At 38.6% G+C, this 18,933-nt stretch overlaps 7 protein-coding genes and 1 non-coding gene across 8 annotated transcripts; 2 read left to right on the forward strand and 6 right to left on the reverse strand.

Annotated features, from left to right (window-relative positions):
- Nucleotides 1–2,365: 2,365 nt before the first annotated feature.
- Nucleotides 2,366–3,176, reverse strand: BDF20DRAFT_867401 (uncharacterized protein). The gene has a single exon (XM_053080890.1). The coding sequence runs from the start codon at nucleotides 2,764–2,766 to the stop codon at nucleotides 2,566–2,568; it is 201 nt and encodes a 66-aa protein (XP_052936002.1). The 5' UTR covers nucleotides 2,767–3,176; the 3' UTR covers nucleotides 2,366–2,565.
- Nucleotides 3,177–3,458: 282 nt separating this feature from the next.
- Nucleotides 3,459–3,531, reverse strand: BDF20DRAFT_t94. Its single transcript has one exon. It is a non-coding gene; the product is annotated as a tRNA-Pro (tRNA).
- Nucleotides 3,532–4,316: 785 nt separating this feature from the next.
- BDF20DRAFT_789372 (uncharacterized protein) lies at nucleotides 4,317–5,547 on the reverse strand (the record flags this gene model as incomplete). Its single annotated transcript, XM_053076164.1, has 3 exons — nucleotides 4,317–5,185; nucleotides 5,278–5,339; nucleotides 5,465–5,547. Coding segments are annotated over 3 exons (1,014 nt in total), but the record flags the coding sequence as incomplete, so codon positions are not given.
- A 1,047-nt stretch (nucleotides 5,548–6,594) lies between these two features.
- On the reverse strand, nucleotides 6,595–7,760 carry BDF20DRAFT_987386 (uncharacterized protein). Its single transcript, XM_053085239.1, has one exon. The coding sequence runs from the start codon at nucleotides 7,669–7,671 to the stop codon at nucleotides 7,018–7,020; it is 654 nt and encodes a 217-aa protein (XP_052936004.1). The 5' UTR covers nucleotides 7,672–7,760; the 3' UTR covers nucleotides 6,595–7,017.
- Nucleotides 7,761–11,346: 3,586 nt separating this feature from the next.
- BDF20DRAFT_835124 (SCO1/SenC-domain-containing protein) lies at nucleotides 11,347–12,424 on the forward strand (the record flags this gene model as incomplete). Its single annotated transcript, XM_053078813.1, has 3 exons — nucleotides 11,347–11,418; nucleotides 11,526–11,654; nucleotides 11,720–12,424. The coding sequence occupies 3 exons, from the start codon at nucleotides 11,347–11,349 to the stop codon at nucleotides 12,422–12,424; spliced, it is 906 nt and encodes a 301-aa protein (XP_052936005.1).
- A 200-nt stretch (nucleotides 12,425–12,624) lies between these two features.
- BDF20DRAFT_912683 (uncharacterized protein) lies at nucleotides 12,625–13,572 on the reverse strand (the record flags this gene model as incomplete). Its single annotated transcript, XM_053083980.1, has 2 exons — nucleotides 12,625–13,034; nucleotides 13,173–13,572. The coding sequence occupies 2 exons, from the start codon at nucleotides 13,570–13,572 to the stop codon at nucleotides 12,625–12,627; spliced, it is 810 nt and encodes a 269-aa protein (XP_052936006.1).
- A 302-nt stretch (nucleotides 13,573–13,874) lies between these two features.
- On the reverse strand, nucleotides 13,875–15,002 carry BDF20DRAFT_867427 (uncharacterized protein). The gene is made up of 5 exons (XM_053080891.1): nucleotides 14,973–15,002; nucleotides 14,718–14,903; nucleotides 14,525–14,627; nucleotides 14,165–14,459; nucleotides 13,875–14,069 (listed from the first exon to the last, which is right to left on the reverse strand). The coding sequence occupies exons 1-4, from the start codon at nucleotides 14,978–14,980 to the stop codon at nucleotides 14,355–14,357; spliced, it is 402 nt and encodes a 133-aa protein (XP_052936007.1). The 5' UTR covers nucleotides 14,981–15,002; the 3' UTR covers nucleotides 13,875–14,069; nucleotides 14,165–14,354.
- Nucleotides 15,003–15,117: 115 nt separating this feature from the next.
- On the forward strand, nucleotides 15,118–17,713 carry BDF20DRAFT_867434 (P-loop containing nucleoside triphosphate hydrolase protein). Its single transcript, XM_053080892.1, has 6 exons — nucleotides 15,118–15,878; nucleotides 15,977–16,305; nucleotides 16,394–16,499; nucleotides 16,571–16,669; nucleotides 16,734–16,819; nucleotides 16,904–17,713. Exons 1-6 carry the CDS (start codon nucleotides 15,191–15,193, stop codon nucleotides 17,246–17,248), a joined length of 1,653 nt encoding a protein of 550 aa, XP_052936008.1. The 5' UTR covers nucleotides 15,118–15,190; the 3' UTR covers nucleotides 17,249–17,713.
- Nucleotides 17,714–18,933: the final 1,220 nt, after the last annotated feature.

Here is an 18,933-nt window from a genome sequence, read left to right on the forward strand (position 1 = left end):
GGATTGGGTCTTCATTGAAGAAGATGATGATGAGGTAACAGAATGATTTGTACTAAAGGTAATGGTGGGCGTAGGAGAGGAGGAGTTGGAGGGAGTTAAAGGGAATGGATGTGTTGGCGCTGAGGAGGAGGACATAATGGTTGTCGTTGGCAATTTCAAGAATCGAGAGGGCCGTCTACTTTTTAAAACTGAGAAAGGGGATGTTTGATGCTGGTTAGGATAAGCGATACCATGAATGGTACGTGTGCTCCTGTTACTACTAGCATCCGTAGTATTCATAGCAGTATCGGGAGAGTATTGAGTAACGACTACAGTTGGTGGGACTTTGAGAGCAGGATCTGATAACGAAGCCTGGGTCAATTTCGCTGGTTGAGGTAAAGCTGGTAGTTTTGAAAATGATTTCCTTTTCTTGTAATTGAGAAAATCGCCAGGTGATGACGCACGACGAAGAAACGGATTTTGGCTGGGCATTGTGTACTGTTTGTTTATTTGTTTTTTTGTTTCCTGTAAAACGTTTCTATAGTGCACTAGCTTCATAGTAAAATGGATTAGACATTACCATGTTTATGCAACTAATGGTATTTTGGACTTGCTTGTGTTACCTCTTCAATAGAAAGAATATGTTGTACGTGAACAATTTATATTGTTATCTGTAGTAGTATGTATATGTCCGGCAAGGTGCAGATAATTGTCAGGTTGAAGAGAGTATGCTATATCAATAAAGAATAGAAGAATAAATAAATAATGAAAAGGAGAAAAGGTGTAAAAAGAAAAAGAGAGGTCAAGTTACAGCAGGTTGAGGAACGACTTTATTTTTGGCACAAGCCTTCTAAATAAGAATTATTATACAAAAAGGAGCCAAAGGGAACAAAGAGAAAGAGAAAAAAAAAAAAAGTCAGGGCACTGACTAAAGACGAATTTAGTTTATTTCATTCAATAGGGGATATTGATCATGAAGCCATCGAATGTAGTTACTAATAATGCTATCAAGACCAATGATGATTAACCCAAAAAAAAAAAGCCAAAAAAGCAAGCTAGGGATAAGACAAATCCCTCACTCTACGAGCTATTTTGAACAAAATCAATCAAATCAGCTTCTCTCTCATTCTCATTAATAGAGGGGAGCTCAACAATGAATTAAGCTGGCTATTTTTAACTACACAATGAACACGCGCATATAATGCCCAAAACGTTGATAGCCCAGAGGTATGATACAGTGATTGCCTTTTACGTACGAAACAAACTACTGTGCAGAGAGGATAAAAGAGCTAGTGAGAGGAGAGCCCTTGTACAATAAGTAATACGCTGCATATCTGCAAATTGGATGTATGTAATGAAACAGGTCAGTGAACTCTCCTGAATTTTTATTGCTCTTTATCTCTACTGTCGTGGGCTTTTTTAGAAACCCAGAGGTCGAGAAGAATTGTTTCAGTAAATTTCTTCACGTTTGCTTCTTTAACTTTGATTACTCAGAATGAAAAAGAAATGGCTTTATACCTTTTGCAGAAAGTAATATTGCTCTTTATTGAAAGAACCTATTCTTCTCTTATTAAAAGATAATTTTATGTTTGTTTAACTTTTATGAAGCCCCAAAAATGCTTTTTTTTTTTCGACTACGTTGAACAGAAAATAGGAGCTCTCCATCTTTTTTTTTTTTTTTTTTTTTTTTGAACAGTTTGGTATTGTGATAAAAGAGAGTCATTTGTTGAGGCTTTTCATGACAGTGTAGGCAGACGCTATGGAACTTCCTTGCTGTGAGCAGGGAAAAGTTTTATTTGACAAGACAGAAAAAATGGGCGGGAGCTTGTGTAATTTGCCTCTTCAATACACATTTATACAGCCATCCAAGACATTCATTTCAACCTTTGATAAGGAGATCTTTTTGATAGCATCAGACCGGCATACATCACATAACATCGGCAAATATTGTTATTGTATTCTTTCCATTTTACTTACTACGCTACTTTTTTGCCATCAGTGTTTATTGGACGTGTAGGCAGCAAGCAAAACAGTTGGCCTTATGTACATCGAAGAAGAGAAAAAGATGCTATCTATAATAGTCGACAAGCCAGTATCGTAACACTCCTTAATGAACGTTATTAACTCTAAACGGAGGCCCCGCCATTTTTGTCCTTTTTATTCAGACTCTTTAACATCCTGCCCCCTCCCCCCACCCTTTTGTCTACCATTTCTTAAACTCTTACTATGGGCCGTTTTTCGCTAAGTGTTCTATATGGTAGAGTTAGCGAAACAATAACAGTTTAAAGAAGAATTGTAGAGGAATTCATCCTTTTTTCTTTTTTTTTTTTTGGCTTTTGAAGTTTATTGTAACGTAATGATCGTCTTACGAAAGGGCTCCCAAATTGCTGGGTATAGAAGAGCCATAAATCCCGTAAATATATATGCCTTCTTAGGAAAGGAGAGCGTGTATATGGCCTATAACACAGTAACGACGTGTCTGATACGGGTATAGCTGCAACAAACAAAGAAGAAGACCTGGGATGGGAGGATCTACAATATATTCTTTGTTACTTGTACCTGAAATAGTTGGCTTTCTTTTCTTGATCAGCGTACTGTCCGGTTTCCGTCGATCTTTTTTACCGAAAATATAGACTTTGTGTCATCGGGCATCAGAAAGGAGAAAAATTGACATTTGCAAAGTGAAAGCCTGAGTCGTAGGATGTTGAGAGTCGAACAGCAGAGGAGGCTTCCATTGATCATTTGAAGCCTCGTATTTAGGCTATACGTTGGGCATGTCTGTATCATCCCATGTCCTGTTTACGTTGACTGAATATAAAGAACAATAATCGTATAAAAAGAATGTAACTCTCTGAATAAATTCAAGAGGCATCTTTTCATCTCTCCTCTCATACTTTTGTTTATCGTAAGAGTACGCTTGCTCTATTCTTAGCTCTATTCGCGACACCTAGCAGAGCGAACAGTAATCCTCTGAATCTGTCTTTGGACAAATCAAAAAGAGCTAATGTCTTGTACAAAGCTACGAGGATCACAAAGTATTTGGATATTTTTGAAACTCGAAAGAAAAAAGCTGTCCGTTTTATTATTTTAGAGATAGAGTCTTGTTTAAATATTATTGAAGTTACATGGTTACATCTAATTCACTAGAAGATATCACGACACTAGGTTTAAAAACATAAAATCCTCTCGAACGCAGATATTGCTTGGAAAAAACCTCAAAAGAAAAATATAGAAAAAAGTGTCGTGTTATAACGGTGATTGAATATTATAGAGCATATAAAAGGAACATGACTCTCTGAATAGAATAAAGAATAATCCTCTTTTTCTCTTTACTAAAACTTTGTGTTTAGTATAAGATTACCCTTGTTTTATCGTTAGCTCAGTGCGCGACAAAAGAAACCATGACTTTTACTGCTCTATTAACCTCAAAAAGGAAACATTACTACGCGACGCTAGATTATTGCAACTCAAAAATTAAGGGCCGACACCGGGATTTGAACCCGGGATCTCGTGAATCCGAATCACGAAAGTTAACCACTCCTACACATCGGCTCCTTTTCACAAAAAAAAATTTTAGCTTGTAATACGGAAGATGAAAATATAAAATCACGTGATGTATCTGGTCGGATGCCCTATGAATGGACCGGTGAGAGGAAGCTTCAAGGCCTAGCAATGTTCCCCTTAGTTCAAGAGAGAATCACCCTCCTTGTGTATGCTTAAGTCGCCACTTTTCCTCCTTTTCCAATGGCAAGAGCTTATGAAAAAATAAAAACGTACTTTCTTTGTTTACCATCAAGTGATAGAGTAAAATACCTTTTTGAATGGTTTATTGATAGATTTATAACCAGTGTTTTAGTTGGAAAAAAAAAACCAACTGGGGATTTAACTCAATGTCTCCACTGGCATTCTAACGATTAAAAAGCATCTTTTAGATCAGTATGACAAAAGGGATGGGGGGGGAATTGGTTTGTTTAAGAATGACTTGAACGTCGAGCATCAATTTTACGCATATCAGGAACGCCTAATTCAGCTTTGGCATCGGATGCGAGTGGTAGCTGTGTTAGTCGATGAGTATTGTTATTGTTACTACCACTACTCCTGTTACTATCAACGGCAGCACCTGTCGATGTGTTTCGCACCTCAGTGAAAGTATGACTACTATGACTACTGATGATGTCGACACCGGCAGTAGAAGTTGATGGGAGGTCAACTCCTACTTTGGATGGTCCTTTTTGAGTTTTCGTTTGCTGAGATGTCAACAGCTCTCTCTCGTGACCTAGGGTAGAAGCTGACATTTCAGTGGATAGTTGTGGTTCTTGTTGTTGCTGATACGTGTCTCTACATTGATAAAATCCACATGTTTGCTTTGACCAGCCGGATCCACATCGCCAACAAAATTTAAATCCACAAAGTAAGCAATCGACTTTATTACATCCTTCGTCTCTTTCTATCATGATGGAACAATTTGGACATGGTTTTGTGTGATTTAATTTCCATTGCATATTGGATATTGTTTCTTGACTATCAAGTTGTTGTTGTTGCTGTTGTTGCTGTTGTTGCTGTTGTTGCTGTAGTTGACGGCGTAGATGGTTTAAACAGTTCCTCTCTTCAGGATGCGCGTGTTCACCACATTGCAAACAGAGGGTATTGTCACAGGTGGGGCATGTTTCCACTGGAAAAAGAGATATATGTTGAAATTGAAGCTGTTTCCAAAGTTCGGGTATAATCTCAAGAGAAATGAGTTGTTTGGAAACAGAGGAGGCAAGGAGGTAAAGGGTGTCATTTTGAGTGATGGCCATGTTCCTGAAAGCTGGTATAATGGATTGGTATAGCTCATAGACTTTGCCGCGTTGTGGTGGCACGGCTCTCGTGTTGGCTGAGTTTAGTGTCGCTGATGAATAGGTCAACGTGTTTTTGTGTACAGATTGACACAACGTCTGGAGGCTCTTGAGTGCTTCTTGTTCGGCTGGAGTGACCAACAAAGACAGTGTATCGATATCACGCAAGAGCTTTTCTATTTTTTCTGCCTTTGTTCCATTGTCCGTAGCTGATGTACGTGGTGAGGGACATGGCTCAACGGGGGACTGACATGTTGGACAGTAGCGTTGAAAGGGTCGATAGGGCTGATTGTACTTGTTGTATTTTTCGATGATTTCTTTGGAAACATAAATGCTCCATTCGGATTTCTTGATTTTTTCTTGACAGACTATGTAACAAAAACAAAGAGACGTTGAATTAGAGAAGGGGATGTGATCTAAAATGGAATAGCTGTCTTTTTTCTCTGTCAGTCCAACTTACCAGGACATTTGATATGAGTGACACCTAATCCCCAAGATTGATGGATCGTTTCTTCTATATATCTGCATGGGGAGGGATGAGTGACAAGGATGTTGATGTTTTTTCTTTTTCTTTTTTTTCTTTTTTTTTTCTTTCTGTTTTTCTTTTTTGTTTTTCGGTTTACATTTTTGCAATTTCGTGGGTTTACCTTGTAAAGCAATCTCTACAAAATTGATCTCTGCAAGCGTCCAGACAAAGGTTGTACATTTGATCGAGACAGATGGAACATCTTTGCAGCCAGAAATACATTTGGTTCATTTCATCTTCTACTATGTAATGATCATGCTGGTCGTCCTCATCATCATCATCAGAAGAAGAATGAGCCACTTTTGGTGCTGTGGACGAAGAAGAGAGTGTGAAGGAGGAAAAAAAGGAAGAAGTGGTGGTGGTGGTGGTGGTGGTTGTCTGTTTGTTGTTGCCTTGATGGTTTAAATAATGTTGTGAGATGATTGTCTTGTAAATCCATGATACGACAAAAGTGAATGTCCTTAGAAAGATAGCAGGCATAAATAATGTAGGATAAAAAAGATAAAAGAAAGGCAGACAATAACAAAAAATGAGATTGGCAATGTTGAATTTCTCAAACAAATAAGTAGCTGTGGTTTTGGACTTTCTATTGCTGTCGTTGGTAGTCATAACAAACTGTTCTAATCGACACTCTGAGGAAAGGGTAAAGGGCTGTATGAGTAGTTGATAGTTAATATAAGGGTATGGAAGAAAAAAGGGAGCAAAGAAAAAGGGGGGAGTGGTGAAGTGAGAGTGTCTGGTTCATTTCGCTCTTTTTTGTAATGAGAATTGGAATACCGCTTTAGCAGAAAAGAACAATGGTTAGCGTGTGGTGGTGGTATGCGTGTAGAGGGGTTAAACCAAAAACCCAAATCATGCAGACAATCCAGCAGCAACCATTTTCATTTGTTCCCCGCAATTTTTTCTTTTCTCACCTTGTCGTCATAATATTTTAAATGCCGACGAACAATTAAAAAAACTTTATAATGGGTAAAAAAAAGAATGAACAAATTAAAAAACCGATCCATTTTGAATTTGACAAAAAGGTCGACCAGGAGGCGGTCAAAAAGAAGAGATGTATGTTCACATAGTGCTTTTTCTTTTTTCTTTTCCAACAAAGCTAAAACCAAAAAAAAAAAAACCAGAGATTTGAAGGTAGGTGGTACAGCATAAATGTGGGTGTGTACACAAATATGCAATCACGACAGAAAAAAGGTAAGGGGGAGGGCAGCTCTTTCTTATTTTCATCATGTACAAATTAGGCAAAACGGGGGGGGTGGGCGGGGACGGATTTGAATATAATTTTCAAGAATAGATTACCACGACAATTTATCAATCATTTGAAAAGGGACGCTTGCTTTTATTTGCAAAATAAATACTGATGGTATAGGGCGTGTATCATATATACATTTACGGAATAGTTTTTTTGTTTTACATGTTTGCGTTTTTGTGTGTGTGTGTGTATGTGGGTGGGTGTGTGTGGGTGTGGGCGGGTGAATAAAACGTATATAAGCGAGTGGGGGGTGTTGCAAGGTATAAATAAAAAAAGATACGTACATATATATATATATATATGGTTATATATATGTATGAATACCAGAGAAATGGATGTATGTATATAATGTTATGTAGGCAGGTGCGTGCGTAGTAGGGAGATATGTACAATTTCTGTTGGTCGCGTGATATCATTTTGCACTAAAGTGATGCTAAATCCATTGATAAACGAATGTCTTCTTCTTGCTGTTTAGCGAATTCAGCATGATTTAAATTTAATAAAGAGTCATTTTCACATGATTCTGGGATAAAGCATGTCCTTGGTTGAAATTTTGTAAAATCCATGAAACTGGTATGCATGACATCGTTCATCTCCGTAGTGGTACTGTTGACAGTAGTAGTAGTAGTAGTAGTAGTAGCCGTTGTGTTGATGTTGCTATGGGTTGGAAAGACAACATCAATAAATTCATAGTCAGCAAATAAATCTTCATTGTGCTGAGGATGACATTTACGTTTTTTATGTTGCTGTTGCTGTAGCTGCTGTTGTTGTTGTTGTTGTGACTGTGGATAAGGGAGACAGTATTGACTATGATGAGTGGATGACGAGTAAATGCTCTCTAAATCATCGTATTCTTCCTCGTCTTCTGCACCAATCAGATCCGGAATCAGCTTTTTACTGTTGTTGCTTAGATCAGTCTCATCGTCCCAATCCAGTAACTCGTATATGGGAGTACTCAAGCCAAGGATATTCAGTAACTCAGCATCATCAATGACTGCGGTCATTGAATAATGAGAGTAGTAGTTTTCTTGCTCTTCTTGCTGTCGTTGCTGAGATTGACTGTCAATGGTAAGCATGGTTATGTATTATATAGAAATAAACTTTTCAACGCGAAAGATAGGAGAATAGATGAAGCCTTTTTTTTTTTGTGTGTGTGTGTTTCTGCAAAAAAAAAAATAAAGGTAAAATCGAAGAGAAAAGGCTTGTATTTATACAAGTTGGATTTTTTTTTTTTTTTTACCCCTTAATTTTGTTTTTTTGAAAAAGCGACCCGAAAGCGGAGTTGAATGATTTAATTATAAAAAATCCCAAAGTCGTTTTACCTTTAATTCTTTCGTGTCGCGTTTCGATAGTTACACGTACTATTTTTTTTAATTTTTTTTTTTTTGTTTATTCTCGTTCGTTCCCTTATTTTCGTGGTCGTTCCCGATAAGCGTGTTACAAACGAAGGAACTGCCAATCGAGACTTTTTAACAATCAAGTGCGCTTGACTTTTGAAAATAGAAAACTTTTCTTTTTTTTTTTTTTTTTTTTTTTTTTTTTTTTCTTTCATTGTTTCGTACGCCCCTCATTCATGATTCGTTGGGAAATAATTATGGAGGGAAAAAGGGACCAGGATCGACTTTAAATATAGCAATTTTCTTTTGTATGCCATCGTTTCTTCTTGAATCGCTCAGGTATTTGAAGTATTTGAAGGTTATTAATAATTAGGGAGGGGGGGGAAAAAAAGTTGATCTGACCACTTTAAAATAAGTTAGGAGTGGCTTGTTGTTGTACGTGGAGGAAAAAAAAAAAAAAAAAAAAAGAAAGTTCTTCTTGATTGACAATATCATATGATATTTCATAATGCTTCTTGTATATAATCTATTTCATGTGTGAGCCAAATAAACAAGTAGAAGCAGACAAGGAAAAAGGTAAGGGATAGACTGCTGCATATGGTTTTTCTAAATGATAACGTAAGGGGAGACATCCATTTAAGCATGTTCCAAAATAGATGGCGCATCCTTTGTCTTTTTTTCACGCCAAGCAGACATATCCTATGCGGTGTATAAAATAAAGCTACTACCTCCCTAATCTCAATAAATCGAGCTAAGCTCTTTTTTATCATTTATGGGAAACTGTAGAGTCGGGAAGTCAAGGAGGATTTAAAGGAAAGCTCCGTATTTTCATTATGCAGAGAGTAACCCCGGTATCCAATCATTAGCTTATTTATTATAACATGGGGCGAGGGAGTATTTGATTCTATTTTGAAGTGTAAACTAGACTCTCTCTCTCGTCTGTCAAACAATGGAAACTAAAAATCATTCGATCCCAATTTCGGCCGATTGTGTGTGTGTGCTTATAATGGACCATTGTACACATTATGATTGGCCAACGTAGCAAAGAAAAAAAAAAATAGATTGTGTTTTTGTCAACAAAAAAAAAAGAGTCAACTCTAAAGGAGTTCCAACTCATTGTTCAACACACACACACACAATACACACACAAATGTCATTATTCACTATCGGATAGGTTTGTTTGTAAGACACATTCATTCACACAACGATGAGTGGTATAATAATGATTCAAGGGCACACCTACTTCTACATCACAAGATCCGTATTTGTTGTTATTGTGAACCGTTTCTGTCATGATTGCTGTGCTTCGTCATTATGCTTGTCACATGAGTCTCACTCATTTGCCATTTGTCTGTACAGGGAAAACAATAAACGATCTGCAAGTGGTTTACGCTGATTATGTAAGTACGAAGGGTGGACAAAGAAAAAAAATTAAAAAAAAACCGCTAAAAACCACACATGTGATCGTTTGATAGAATACGTCCTTTGTATCGTTGTTTTCTTTTGCTAGTCTTAATAGACGAAAAAGTCACAGGGTACCCCTCCTACAGTAGAAAACAGTTTTTAGCTAAACAACAGCTGCTAAAGTTACTGCATTGGGATGATCTATGTGAGGCATAGGGTTTATTCATATATAAACCTATTTGCAAAGATACTAAAAATAAAAAGTGGGGGCAAGCAAGCTCATTTTTTCTCTTTCACCTTGATACCCGATAGCTTCTTCTATCAAGGTTCTTCTTTACTTATTTATGACTATAAGGGGGGGAGGGCCCTGTTTCTAAAAGAAAGAGAACAGCTTAGCCGTCTTTTTTATTTCATATTATGGGTCTTTTCTACAATGTCACTGTTACATAAGCTTATGGATGAGTTATCACTTTTTCGTGCCACGACAATAAAAAGAGGCGACCCTCTCCTCCTCAAGCCAGCCGCCAACATGTTTTGCTACGACCTTTTCCTCTCACCCAGCGTGCTAGATGACACACAACGCATTCCATTCTGGTTTAGAACACCCTTGCAGAGAGGTAAGGCACAAAAGCGTCCAGGAAGGTTGGATTCGCCACAAGAACTCTTTCTTATAGACTATCCACCCTACGGACGGGGCAGAGAGACGCCGAATGTTTTGCTACGACTTTTTCATGGAATGCATACGGGGGTGGGTGGGAAGAGGGGAGAGAGAGAGAGAGAGAGAGCGAGCCAAGATTGACCTGCTTGCTTCCCGAGAGAGAGAAGGGAATAACCGCAAAACAGATCCACCGCTTCACGCGCGTGCGCTTCTGGGGCTGAGAAGGGGCCTTCACACTAGACAATCGTATCCACCTGAGAGACAGGTGGTGCGGGGGCGGAAAGGCAGGAGATAGATGGTACCGGCCCCACCTTCTTGACCAGCCAATGCCCACAGCGCAGGATGTTTTGCTACGACTTTTTCTTTTATGTTACGAAAAGAAAACAAAAAAGTCCAGCGGCGCCATCTTTGGAAGGAGATGGCGCGACCTTTCACAGTAGCCGAGAGACCAGACAGGGAGAAGAAAGAGAAAGAACAGGAAGAGAGACAGAGAGAGAGAGAGAGAGAGAGAGAGACAGCATTGGTTTCAAGTCACAAAGCTGATATACAACACCATGGATGATTAATAAGAATGGTTAGCTCCAAGAGATTTATTGTTGACTTGATTAATCTAGGTCATGCATTGATATACTATACCCAGCACAAGAAACAAAAGCTAGCATTCAAGCTGTCATCAACCGACATCCGACGAGCCATGGCCTTGACCTACAAAACCTTTGACAGAACTATTTGACCATGCAACAGATCGACCCATCGGTCAAAAACTTTTTTCATCACCATCCAATGACAACTATCCTTCAACTACAGATGATGGAGTCAACCATCTTTGTTGAAACTCCAGCCAAAAAGGAAAGCCTTTGCATATCCTTGCAGACAGCGAAGGCTGCAAAAAGAAGGCAAAAGAAGTGGAAAAATAAAAGAGTAAAGAAAAAAGGACAGAATTTCAACAAAAACTGATTTTTTTCGGCAAGTTCCTTTTTTTTTTTTTTTTTCTCCAAGCACTCGGCAAATAAGTTTTCATGACTCTTCCTTTTAGCTAGCCCGTGAATGCACGCACTATCATTTGTTTATCACACATCTCGTCGACGTGATGCTTTACGGAAAACGAAAACATAAAATAGATCTGTCAAGCTGAATCACTGTTTTCGAGCCCACTTATGCAACTACCGCTTTCAAAGAGCAGGGTATGCCATGTATACTGCCAGTATCCTTTCACCCTTTGTATGTTGACATGTCAGAGCGGAATTCCAAAAAAGAAACGATCTTTCCTCCATGTGAGCATGACAAAATAAAGGCACTTCAGGGCTTGCTGGGATGAGAGGACGATTTTTATTTTCCCCTGTATTTTAACAATGTTCAAGCTTGGTCCATTCACAAAACAATTAGTGAGCCATGCAGACAGAGGCATTCAGCAACCATTAAAAGTAGATGACTTTTTTTTTTTTTTTTTTTTTTTGTTCGTTTTGCCAATGATGTTTAATTTCTTTCTGACTTGAATGGTGGGGCAAAAAAAATAAAATAAAATCCAAAGGTCGCATCACGTTTTCCTCGTGTTTGCTATACAAAGCAGATAGTACCCAAGAGATATTTGACAGTTTCTTCTGCAAGCAAATCAAGTGCAAAAGCGAATAAAAGTAGAGATATTCAAACGCAACCCAAAGTAAGAAAGGAAAAGGTCTCTTGGATAGAGAAGGTTTCCATCCTGATATTTTCTTTTGTGGATAGACTTTTACATGGAAATCAGCGGTGGTATTAGCTATGACAGCAGCAGGTCTTTTAGTTTACTTTAAGCATGAAAAAGAAAGAATGTTACTCGAGAAAGCCAAACGACAAAGAGAAAAGATCAAGGCACTCGGCAAGCCAAACATTGGATGTCAGCCTTTTGAGTTATACAACGTCAATACAGAGAGACGTATCACCTCGGACCAACTATTACAGGGCTCGTTTTCGTTACTGTATTTTGGCTTTACGCATTGTCCCGATATCTGTCCTGAGGAATTAGACAAGATGGTCGAAGTGATGGAGGCGATAAAAAACGAACAGGCACACCACCAAGAACAACCCAAAAAGAAAAAGACAGCAGCCACAGCGGCTCATCGTTTACAGGGCATCTTTATTACTTGTGACCCATTACGAGACACAGCAGACGTAGTGAAAGAATATGTGAACGACTTTCATCCGGATCTCATCGGTCTTACCGGCTCTGCAGAAGAGCTGAAGAAGGTGGCGCGTTCTTACCGTGTCTATTCTTATGTTCCGCCCAACGTCACAGTAAAAGACGATTATCTCGTTGACCACTCTATCTTTATCTATCTTATGGATCCGCAAGGTCAGTTTGTGGATTGTTATTCAAGAGATACAACATCAGAGGAAATCATCGACAGTGTCAAAGACTACATGCAAGATTACAACAGCTTTAATAAAGAATAAAGCACACATAAAGTCCAAAAAAAAAGAAAAAAAAAATTCATTGAGGTATATCGTATATGTATAGATAGATATATATATATATGTATTTATGTATGTATGTTATTGTTTCGATGAGCCTTCATCTGGTTGTTTTGCTCAGCAAAAAAAAGAAAAAGAGGTGTGGGGGATATGTTGGTGGAGGTATTTCCTTTGGATCTCAGTTACAAAAGAACGTGTGCGGCTGCAGTGCTGGTCTGAGGAGTGGCGACGGCCGTTAACGTAGTGGTTGTGAAACTCGTGGCTGATGTCATAACACTAGTATTGCCATCGTCCACGTATCGATCACTGTTCTCACTGCTATGACTCACTGGACGGGCGAGATGTTTAGCTCTATGGTATTGATGGTAATATTGGTAATAGGTGCCTAGCGTGTTACTTCTACAAAGACTAGGTTTATGACGCTGATTGACGCATCCAGCGTCATCAGTACTCTTTCTACCGCTAGTGATAAGAGTCGATTTCGATTTGTTGATTTGTGATCTTGGAGGTGGAGATAATGAGGATGATAAAAGATGGTCCAAATCGTGGTTATCATTTTTGTCATAATAATACTGTTCTTTCAATATATCTACTAAATGGTTTTACATGAGATAGGTCATAGAGTTAAATGAAAAAGACATAAAAGCGTTAGTACGAAAGTCCTTCTCTTTTGCTTCCTTCCCTCCCCCCCCCAAAAAAAATGACATGATCATTACATAATAGAATCTACCTTTATTATAACTACCATTGCTGGTGTTGTTGTTGTTGTTGTTGTTCTTCAATTCAATTGAAGAAAAATAGCTTCTTGGCGTTGTGTTGGATAGGGGCGGTGTTTTCGTACAAGATGAGATATAACTGCTGTGCCTTTTTTTGAAATGGCTCTTATCTTTTTGCATGTTGGATGGTTCTTGTTTTATCTCGACCAGAGGATCTATATCTTTGATGTCTGTTGCTGTCAAACTACTACTACAAGGATTCGTTGTGGTTGTGGTTGTCGTAGTGTTCAGCTTTGTTTTGATTTTCTTTGAAATAAAAGTAGAGAATCTCTTCAGCTTTTGTGTCAGCTTTTTACCATTGCTGTTTCTACTGCTGCTACTACTACTATAGCTATCTGTTTCATAGTTTGACATTAGGGTTTTGCTGTAACTCAAGATAAAAGGGTATAAGATCAAGGAAAGTTGTTTGAATGAAAAAGGAGTATAAGAAAGAGAGAGAGAGAGAGAGAGAGAGTGAGAAAGAAAGGATGTGATGCTTTTTCTTTTCTTTTTTTAAACATTTTAAAAGTCTAGGTAATGAAAAAAAAAGGGGGTTACAGCACAGATCATGTTCAAAATAAGAAATGCCTCTTTTTTTTTTTTTTTTTGGTCTATTGATATTCATAGGAAAAAGCTTTCAAAAAGAATGATTATTGGTTTAAACTTGATCGTTGCCTCAAGTGTTGGTAACGAGTCTATACTAAAAATTATAAATCCTTTCTTCAAAAAGATAGGATGGCGGTAGTTTAAAATGCCGCCATAGTTTGAAAAAAATAGACCAACGCATGATTGGAGAGATAAAAATGATGTGGGATTGATTGAGGTTTAGTTGGTGGCTAAAACGGGTGAATGGTATTCCAAGGTCTATGTGTGTATGTATAGATTGCTTGTCTATCTGCCGAGATGATTCTTTACTCTTCCTCATCATTATTCTATTACATATGATTACATGACTGTCTATCTATAGTATCCATATTTTCCAAAATGATGCGACAGTATACAAAGAACAAAAGATGGGGTCTACAATGGTCAAACATATGAAAATGCCGCTATTTTTAATCAAGAATTTCGCTGAAAAAACTATAATACAAGGTTATCTAACATGTTTCTTTTGCACGGGTCGCATGGGTTGGAAAAAGGGGAGGGTAAAAACCACATTAAAGATCTTCCATTTCAATATCAAGGGCTGCTGATGCTATCGTCGTCGTTCTGCCTCCTTTCTTTCCATTGTCTGTTGGTCCTAAGCCTGCTGCTCTATCCGCCTGATGAAAAGATGTCTAGTGAGCCAATGGAAAAATCCAGCCACGAAAAAATGAAAGAAACTAACCTCTTCTTGTGTATAAGGCTCTTCCTGTAGCTTCTTGAGTCTTCTTTTATGTAGTTTACTCTTTAAATGTTCTTTATAATGGTCATCTGTAATAAAATGTCGGCTATAGGTCCGTCGAAATATAGATTATACACACATGTGCGATTAAAACCGGATTCAAAATCCATAGAAATCTCCATTCCGTTCTACTTACGCACACTCCACACAATAATGCTGACCTAAACCCGGTAGATCTGTATCAATTTCTTTATGTTTTATCTTTTCGACGTTCTCTGGTTTTAAATCGTCATGGATCTGATCAAGATCTCTTGTATAGGCTCTTGTACGCTGTTTACGATAATTATCTCTAATGCCGTGATGTGTTCTCTTACGACGAAGTCTACAAGTCATTAACGTTAGCACTGAAAATAAATAGACTTGCATGTTATACTGAGCAATCGACATGTACCTGCCCATGATGTATTCGCTTGCGTTATAATGGCAGTTTGCAAAAAAAAAAAAGGCAGATCACTTTTTTTCTATTTTATGGGAAAAAAAAAGGCTTGGTGGCTGAGAATAGACTTTTCCTGGCCAGCATCAATCAACATGCTGGGTCCAACACGTTTTTTATTTTATTTTTTGTTCCTCTTCTCCCAACTCCACTTTTTTTCTTTTGCATAAAAAGTAATGAAAAGATCTCGCGATGTACAAATTGATGAAAAGATAGAATTTAGCAGTTTAATTCAACATCCACATATTTTACAAGGACTCAAAAATGCCGGCTATCAACAACCCTCACCTGTGCAGCTGAAAGCCATCCCTCTTGGACGTTTAGGCCTCGATTTGATTGCTCAGGCCAAGTCCGGAACTGGCAAAACCGTCGTTTTCAGCGTAATTGCTCTTGAAGCCGTCCAAACCAGTGTGAAAGCTCCACAAGTGTTGGTACTTGCGCCTACACGTGAAATAGCTGTTCAAATTCGTGATGTGCTACGTCAAATAGGTTCAGCCATGTCCACTTCTTCGTCGACGACAACAAACGCCTTTCGTTGCGAAGCCGTCATTGGCGGAGTAGCCAATCCATCCATGGCCGATGTTCAAGTGATTGTAGGCACGCCAGGAAGAGTGATGCGTCTGATGAATGATAAAAAATTACCTACCTCTCGCATCAAGTTGTTGGTGTTGGATGAGGCAGATAAATTAATGTCGGATAATTTTCCTGAACAAGTGGATTACATTGTATCGAACCTGCCCCCGATGCGGCAATCGGTAGCATTTTCAGCGACCTTTACAGACGATTTATTGATACAGTTAAAAAAGTATGTGCCGAAAAGCCCACACATCATTCAATTGACAGAAGGCGTACCGACATTGCAAGGTAACGTCCGTCAATCATTTTTCTTTCTCCCCCTCGCCCAAGTTTTTTTCCTGTGAACTGAACATCCCTCTCCTCCTTTCCTTTTCTTCGTCGTTTAGAGGTCCAGCAATATTATGTTGAATTACCCTTTGAGAATGAAGTAGGCCCCACAGATGAATCGTCAGATAGGCGTCGTTCGGCTGCCGACACGTTGATGATGTATAAAAAAAAGTTTGAACAAATAGAACACTTGCTCGGCAAAATATCGTTTTATCAATGCATGATTTTTGTCAACACGGTGCCGCGAGCCATGGATCTAGAGAATTGGTTGAATGATATGGGTTGGAAGACTGGATTTATACACGCTGGATTGACACAGGAAAAACGATTAGCAGTGATGGAACGGATGAGAGACTTTAAATTGAGAATTTTGGTGTGCAGTGATTTGGTAATGTAGAAAAAAAATAGCTAGTTCATTGTTGGGCCCATCCTAATGACTCACTGGATGGACCACTACCTCATATATATATATACAGATTGCACGGGGCATTGATATTGATAGAGTCAACTTGGTGATCAATGTAGAATTTCCACGGGATATTGATACCTATCTACATAGGGTAGGGCGAACAGGGAGATATGGTAAATATAACCCAAGTCAGGAGTTGTTGTTTGGGAGAAAGCATATCCACTTATTTCATTTTTTTGTATAGGGACATCGGGCATTGCTATTAGTTTGGTATGTGGATCGAATGACGTTGATTTTCTGGAAAAGTTAAAAAAAGAGCAGATTACTATCACGCCGTTACCTGGTAAAGGAAGGGAAAAGAGATATATCAACCCAGAGCTTGCTATTCACCGTTTTCTTTGGAATAGACAAGGTGTCGTATACTGAGTATAAGAAACTATTGTCGGAAAATGAACAAGCGTCATTATTGAAGCATGAATCGCAGAAGATTGAGGTAAGTGTATTAGAGCGGGTATTGCTCCTCCCCCCCCCCGCCCCCTTTTTCTGATGAACTTACCTCTTTTAAACACCCTCCCAGTCCAAGCCAATCAAATGGAAGCGCCATCCTAACAAAATTCAACATGAGGGTGATACAAGTGTCGATCTGACAAACAAAAGCAAACAAGGTTCAGGGGTCGACAGAAAGAAAAAAAAGCTTAGTTCAGACCAACCTTATTCTTTTGACAGGCAAACTGACAATAATGAGCCCATTCATGGTTATAATTCCCCTAGAGGACTTACACACCCTTTTTATGCCCGACCACCACACTCCTCGTTACCATCGCAACCACAACCACAACCACAACCGCAACCACAACAGCAGCAGCAGGCTTCGTCATCGTTGTCATGGAAACCATTCATTCCTCCCGACTTGTTCTTCTAGAAATGCCCAAACGAGAGAGAACAGCCCAAAAAAAAAGGCGGGAAAACGGCTTGAAAGAAGGAGGTAAAAAACAAAAACAAAACTACAACCACTTTATCTATTGGCGGCATAAACGTCTTTTATGGCATTTGAAAAAGAGAGTTTACCAGTGCACTCAACTCTATAGAAGGAGAGGGAAAAAAGGACATGCAGATGCATTCAGAAGACTTTTTTTCTAAAAAAAAAAAAAAAAAATAGATAGATTGCTGGATATACAATTATACTTTATGTATAGAGGAATGCAGGTGCTATATTACTTTTACAAAAGATGTACATGGCTAGACATATATTTTATATTCTATACCCACCCACTCCAACATGCATAACAACCTTGCATAGTGCACAAGATAAAAGTAATGTTGGGGGGAATAAACGAGATGACATTATTTGTTTTATTCTTCTTTTGTAAAAGAGGGAAAGTATATAGAGAGAGAGTGAGTGAGTGACTGAGAGAATGAGTGAGCATTGAGAGAGTGAGAGAGAACGCAGGCCGGCCGATTTCTTTCTTTTTTTCTGTTGAAACATATAAAGATAAGCGATGATGATAGATGTTGATTCAGGCATAAGTTAAATAAAAAAAAAAAAAGAGTTGAAAAGTAAAGGGGAAAGAAGCATACATAAAATTATACATACAAAAAAATAGAAAACAAACACGCAAAATATATACATAGAAAAAAGATCGGAAAGGGAAAGTGTCGTTCTGTATAAAATATAGTATGAAAGGAGCATAAGATCAAAGGAATTGTTCATTTGGTTTTTGCTTGATCTGTTGATTTGTTATACACCATTTGAAAATAAAATACGAAAAAGTCCTTTTTCCTTTTCTTTTTTTTTATAAGGCTGGAGTCGTGGTGGGTTTGGCAGTGAGTAGCGTGTTGGACGGTAACAAGTTGAAATAAGCATCAAAGTTGAGTTCTGTTGGTGAGTGTTGTGTCTGTTGCGGTTGCAGTTGTGGGTCTACAAAAATAGGCTCGGAAAAGCGACGGAAAAGCTCAAGATGGTGGTTGTTGTTATTGTTATTATTATTATTGTTGTTGTTGTTGTTGTTGTTGTTGTTATTTTGAATGGACGTAGTAGTGGTGATCGGAGATGTAGGGGTCGATAAATGTACATGACTGCTATGGACGGCAGATGTAGGATGGTTGTAAGGATAGCAATAAGCGGGTGGTGAGGATTGCTGTTGTTGCTGTTGCTGTGAAGGATAGGAATATCGACGTTGATCAAAGAGAAGAGGTTGCTGATGGCTTATGAGCCGTTTCATGTAGTGATGACTGATCGATGGCTCCATAGCCAACGTAGGGCTTATACTATGTTGACGAGGTTGTTGCTGTTGCTGCTTGTAATAATAATAGTGCTGATGTTGCTCTAAAGAGCTGGGTGTGACAGGCGTCATCAACAACTCTTCTTCATCTGCCACCGTGGTAGTCGTAGATGCATCGCTATTCAAGAAAGGAGGGTAAGACAAAGTGCGACTCATGGGTGCGGCCGTAGCATGGATGGCATGAGCGCTGGTCGTCGTTGTATAACACTCATGACAAGCACAAGGAACAGAGTAAACGGGCGATGAAGGGAAGTACAGGATCGATTCATTATCTCCTGCTATACCACCCACTGTACCGGTGTCCACTGGAGTCATCGCCATATGA

This window comes from Mycotypha africana (assembly GCF_025528875.1).
Source record: "Mycotypha africana strain NRRL 2978 chromosome Unknown BDF20scaffold_5, whole genome shotgun sequence".
Classification (NCBI taxonomy): Eukaryota; Fungi; Mucoromycota; class Mucoromycetes; order Mucorales; family Mycotyphaceae; genus Mycotypha; species Mycotypha africana.

Bases quoted from the DNA above. Each gene is read 5' to 3' on its own strand.
- BDF20DRAFT_867401 (XM_053080890.1), bottom strand. From the start codon at position 2,766: ATGATACAGACATGCCCAACGTATAGCCTAAATACGAGGCTTCAAATG.
- BDF20DRAFT_987386 (XM_053085239.1), bottom strand. From the start codon at position 7,671: ATGCTTACCATTGACAGTCAATCTCAGCAACGACAGCAAGAAGAGCAA.
- BDF20DRAFT_867427 (XM_053080891.1), bottom strand. The intron at 14,628-14,717 runs GTAAGTAGAACG...ACGGACCTATAG, and splicing joins CATTATTGTGTGGAGTGTGC to CCGACATTTTATTACAGATG. The intron at 14,460-14,524 runs GTTAGTTTCTTT...TCTTTTCATCAG, and splicing joins AGCCTTATACACAAGAAGAG to GCGGATAGAGCAGCAGGCTT.
- BDF20DRAFT_867434 (XM_053080892.1), top strand. From the start codon at position 15,191: ATGAAAAGATCTCGCGATGTACAAATTGATGAAAAGATAGAATTTAGC. The intron at 16,670-16,733 runs GTAAAGGAAGGG...TCTTTGGAATAG, and splicing joins TACTATCACGCCGTTACCTG to ACAAGGTGTCGTATACTGAG. The intron at 16,820-16,903 runs GTAAGTGTATTA...ACACCCTCCCAG, and splicing joins ATGAATCGCAGAAGATTGAG to TCCAAGCCAATCAAATGGAA.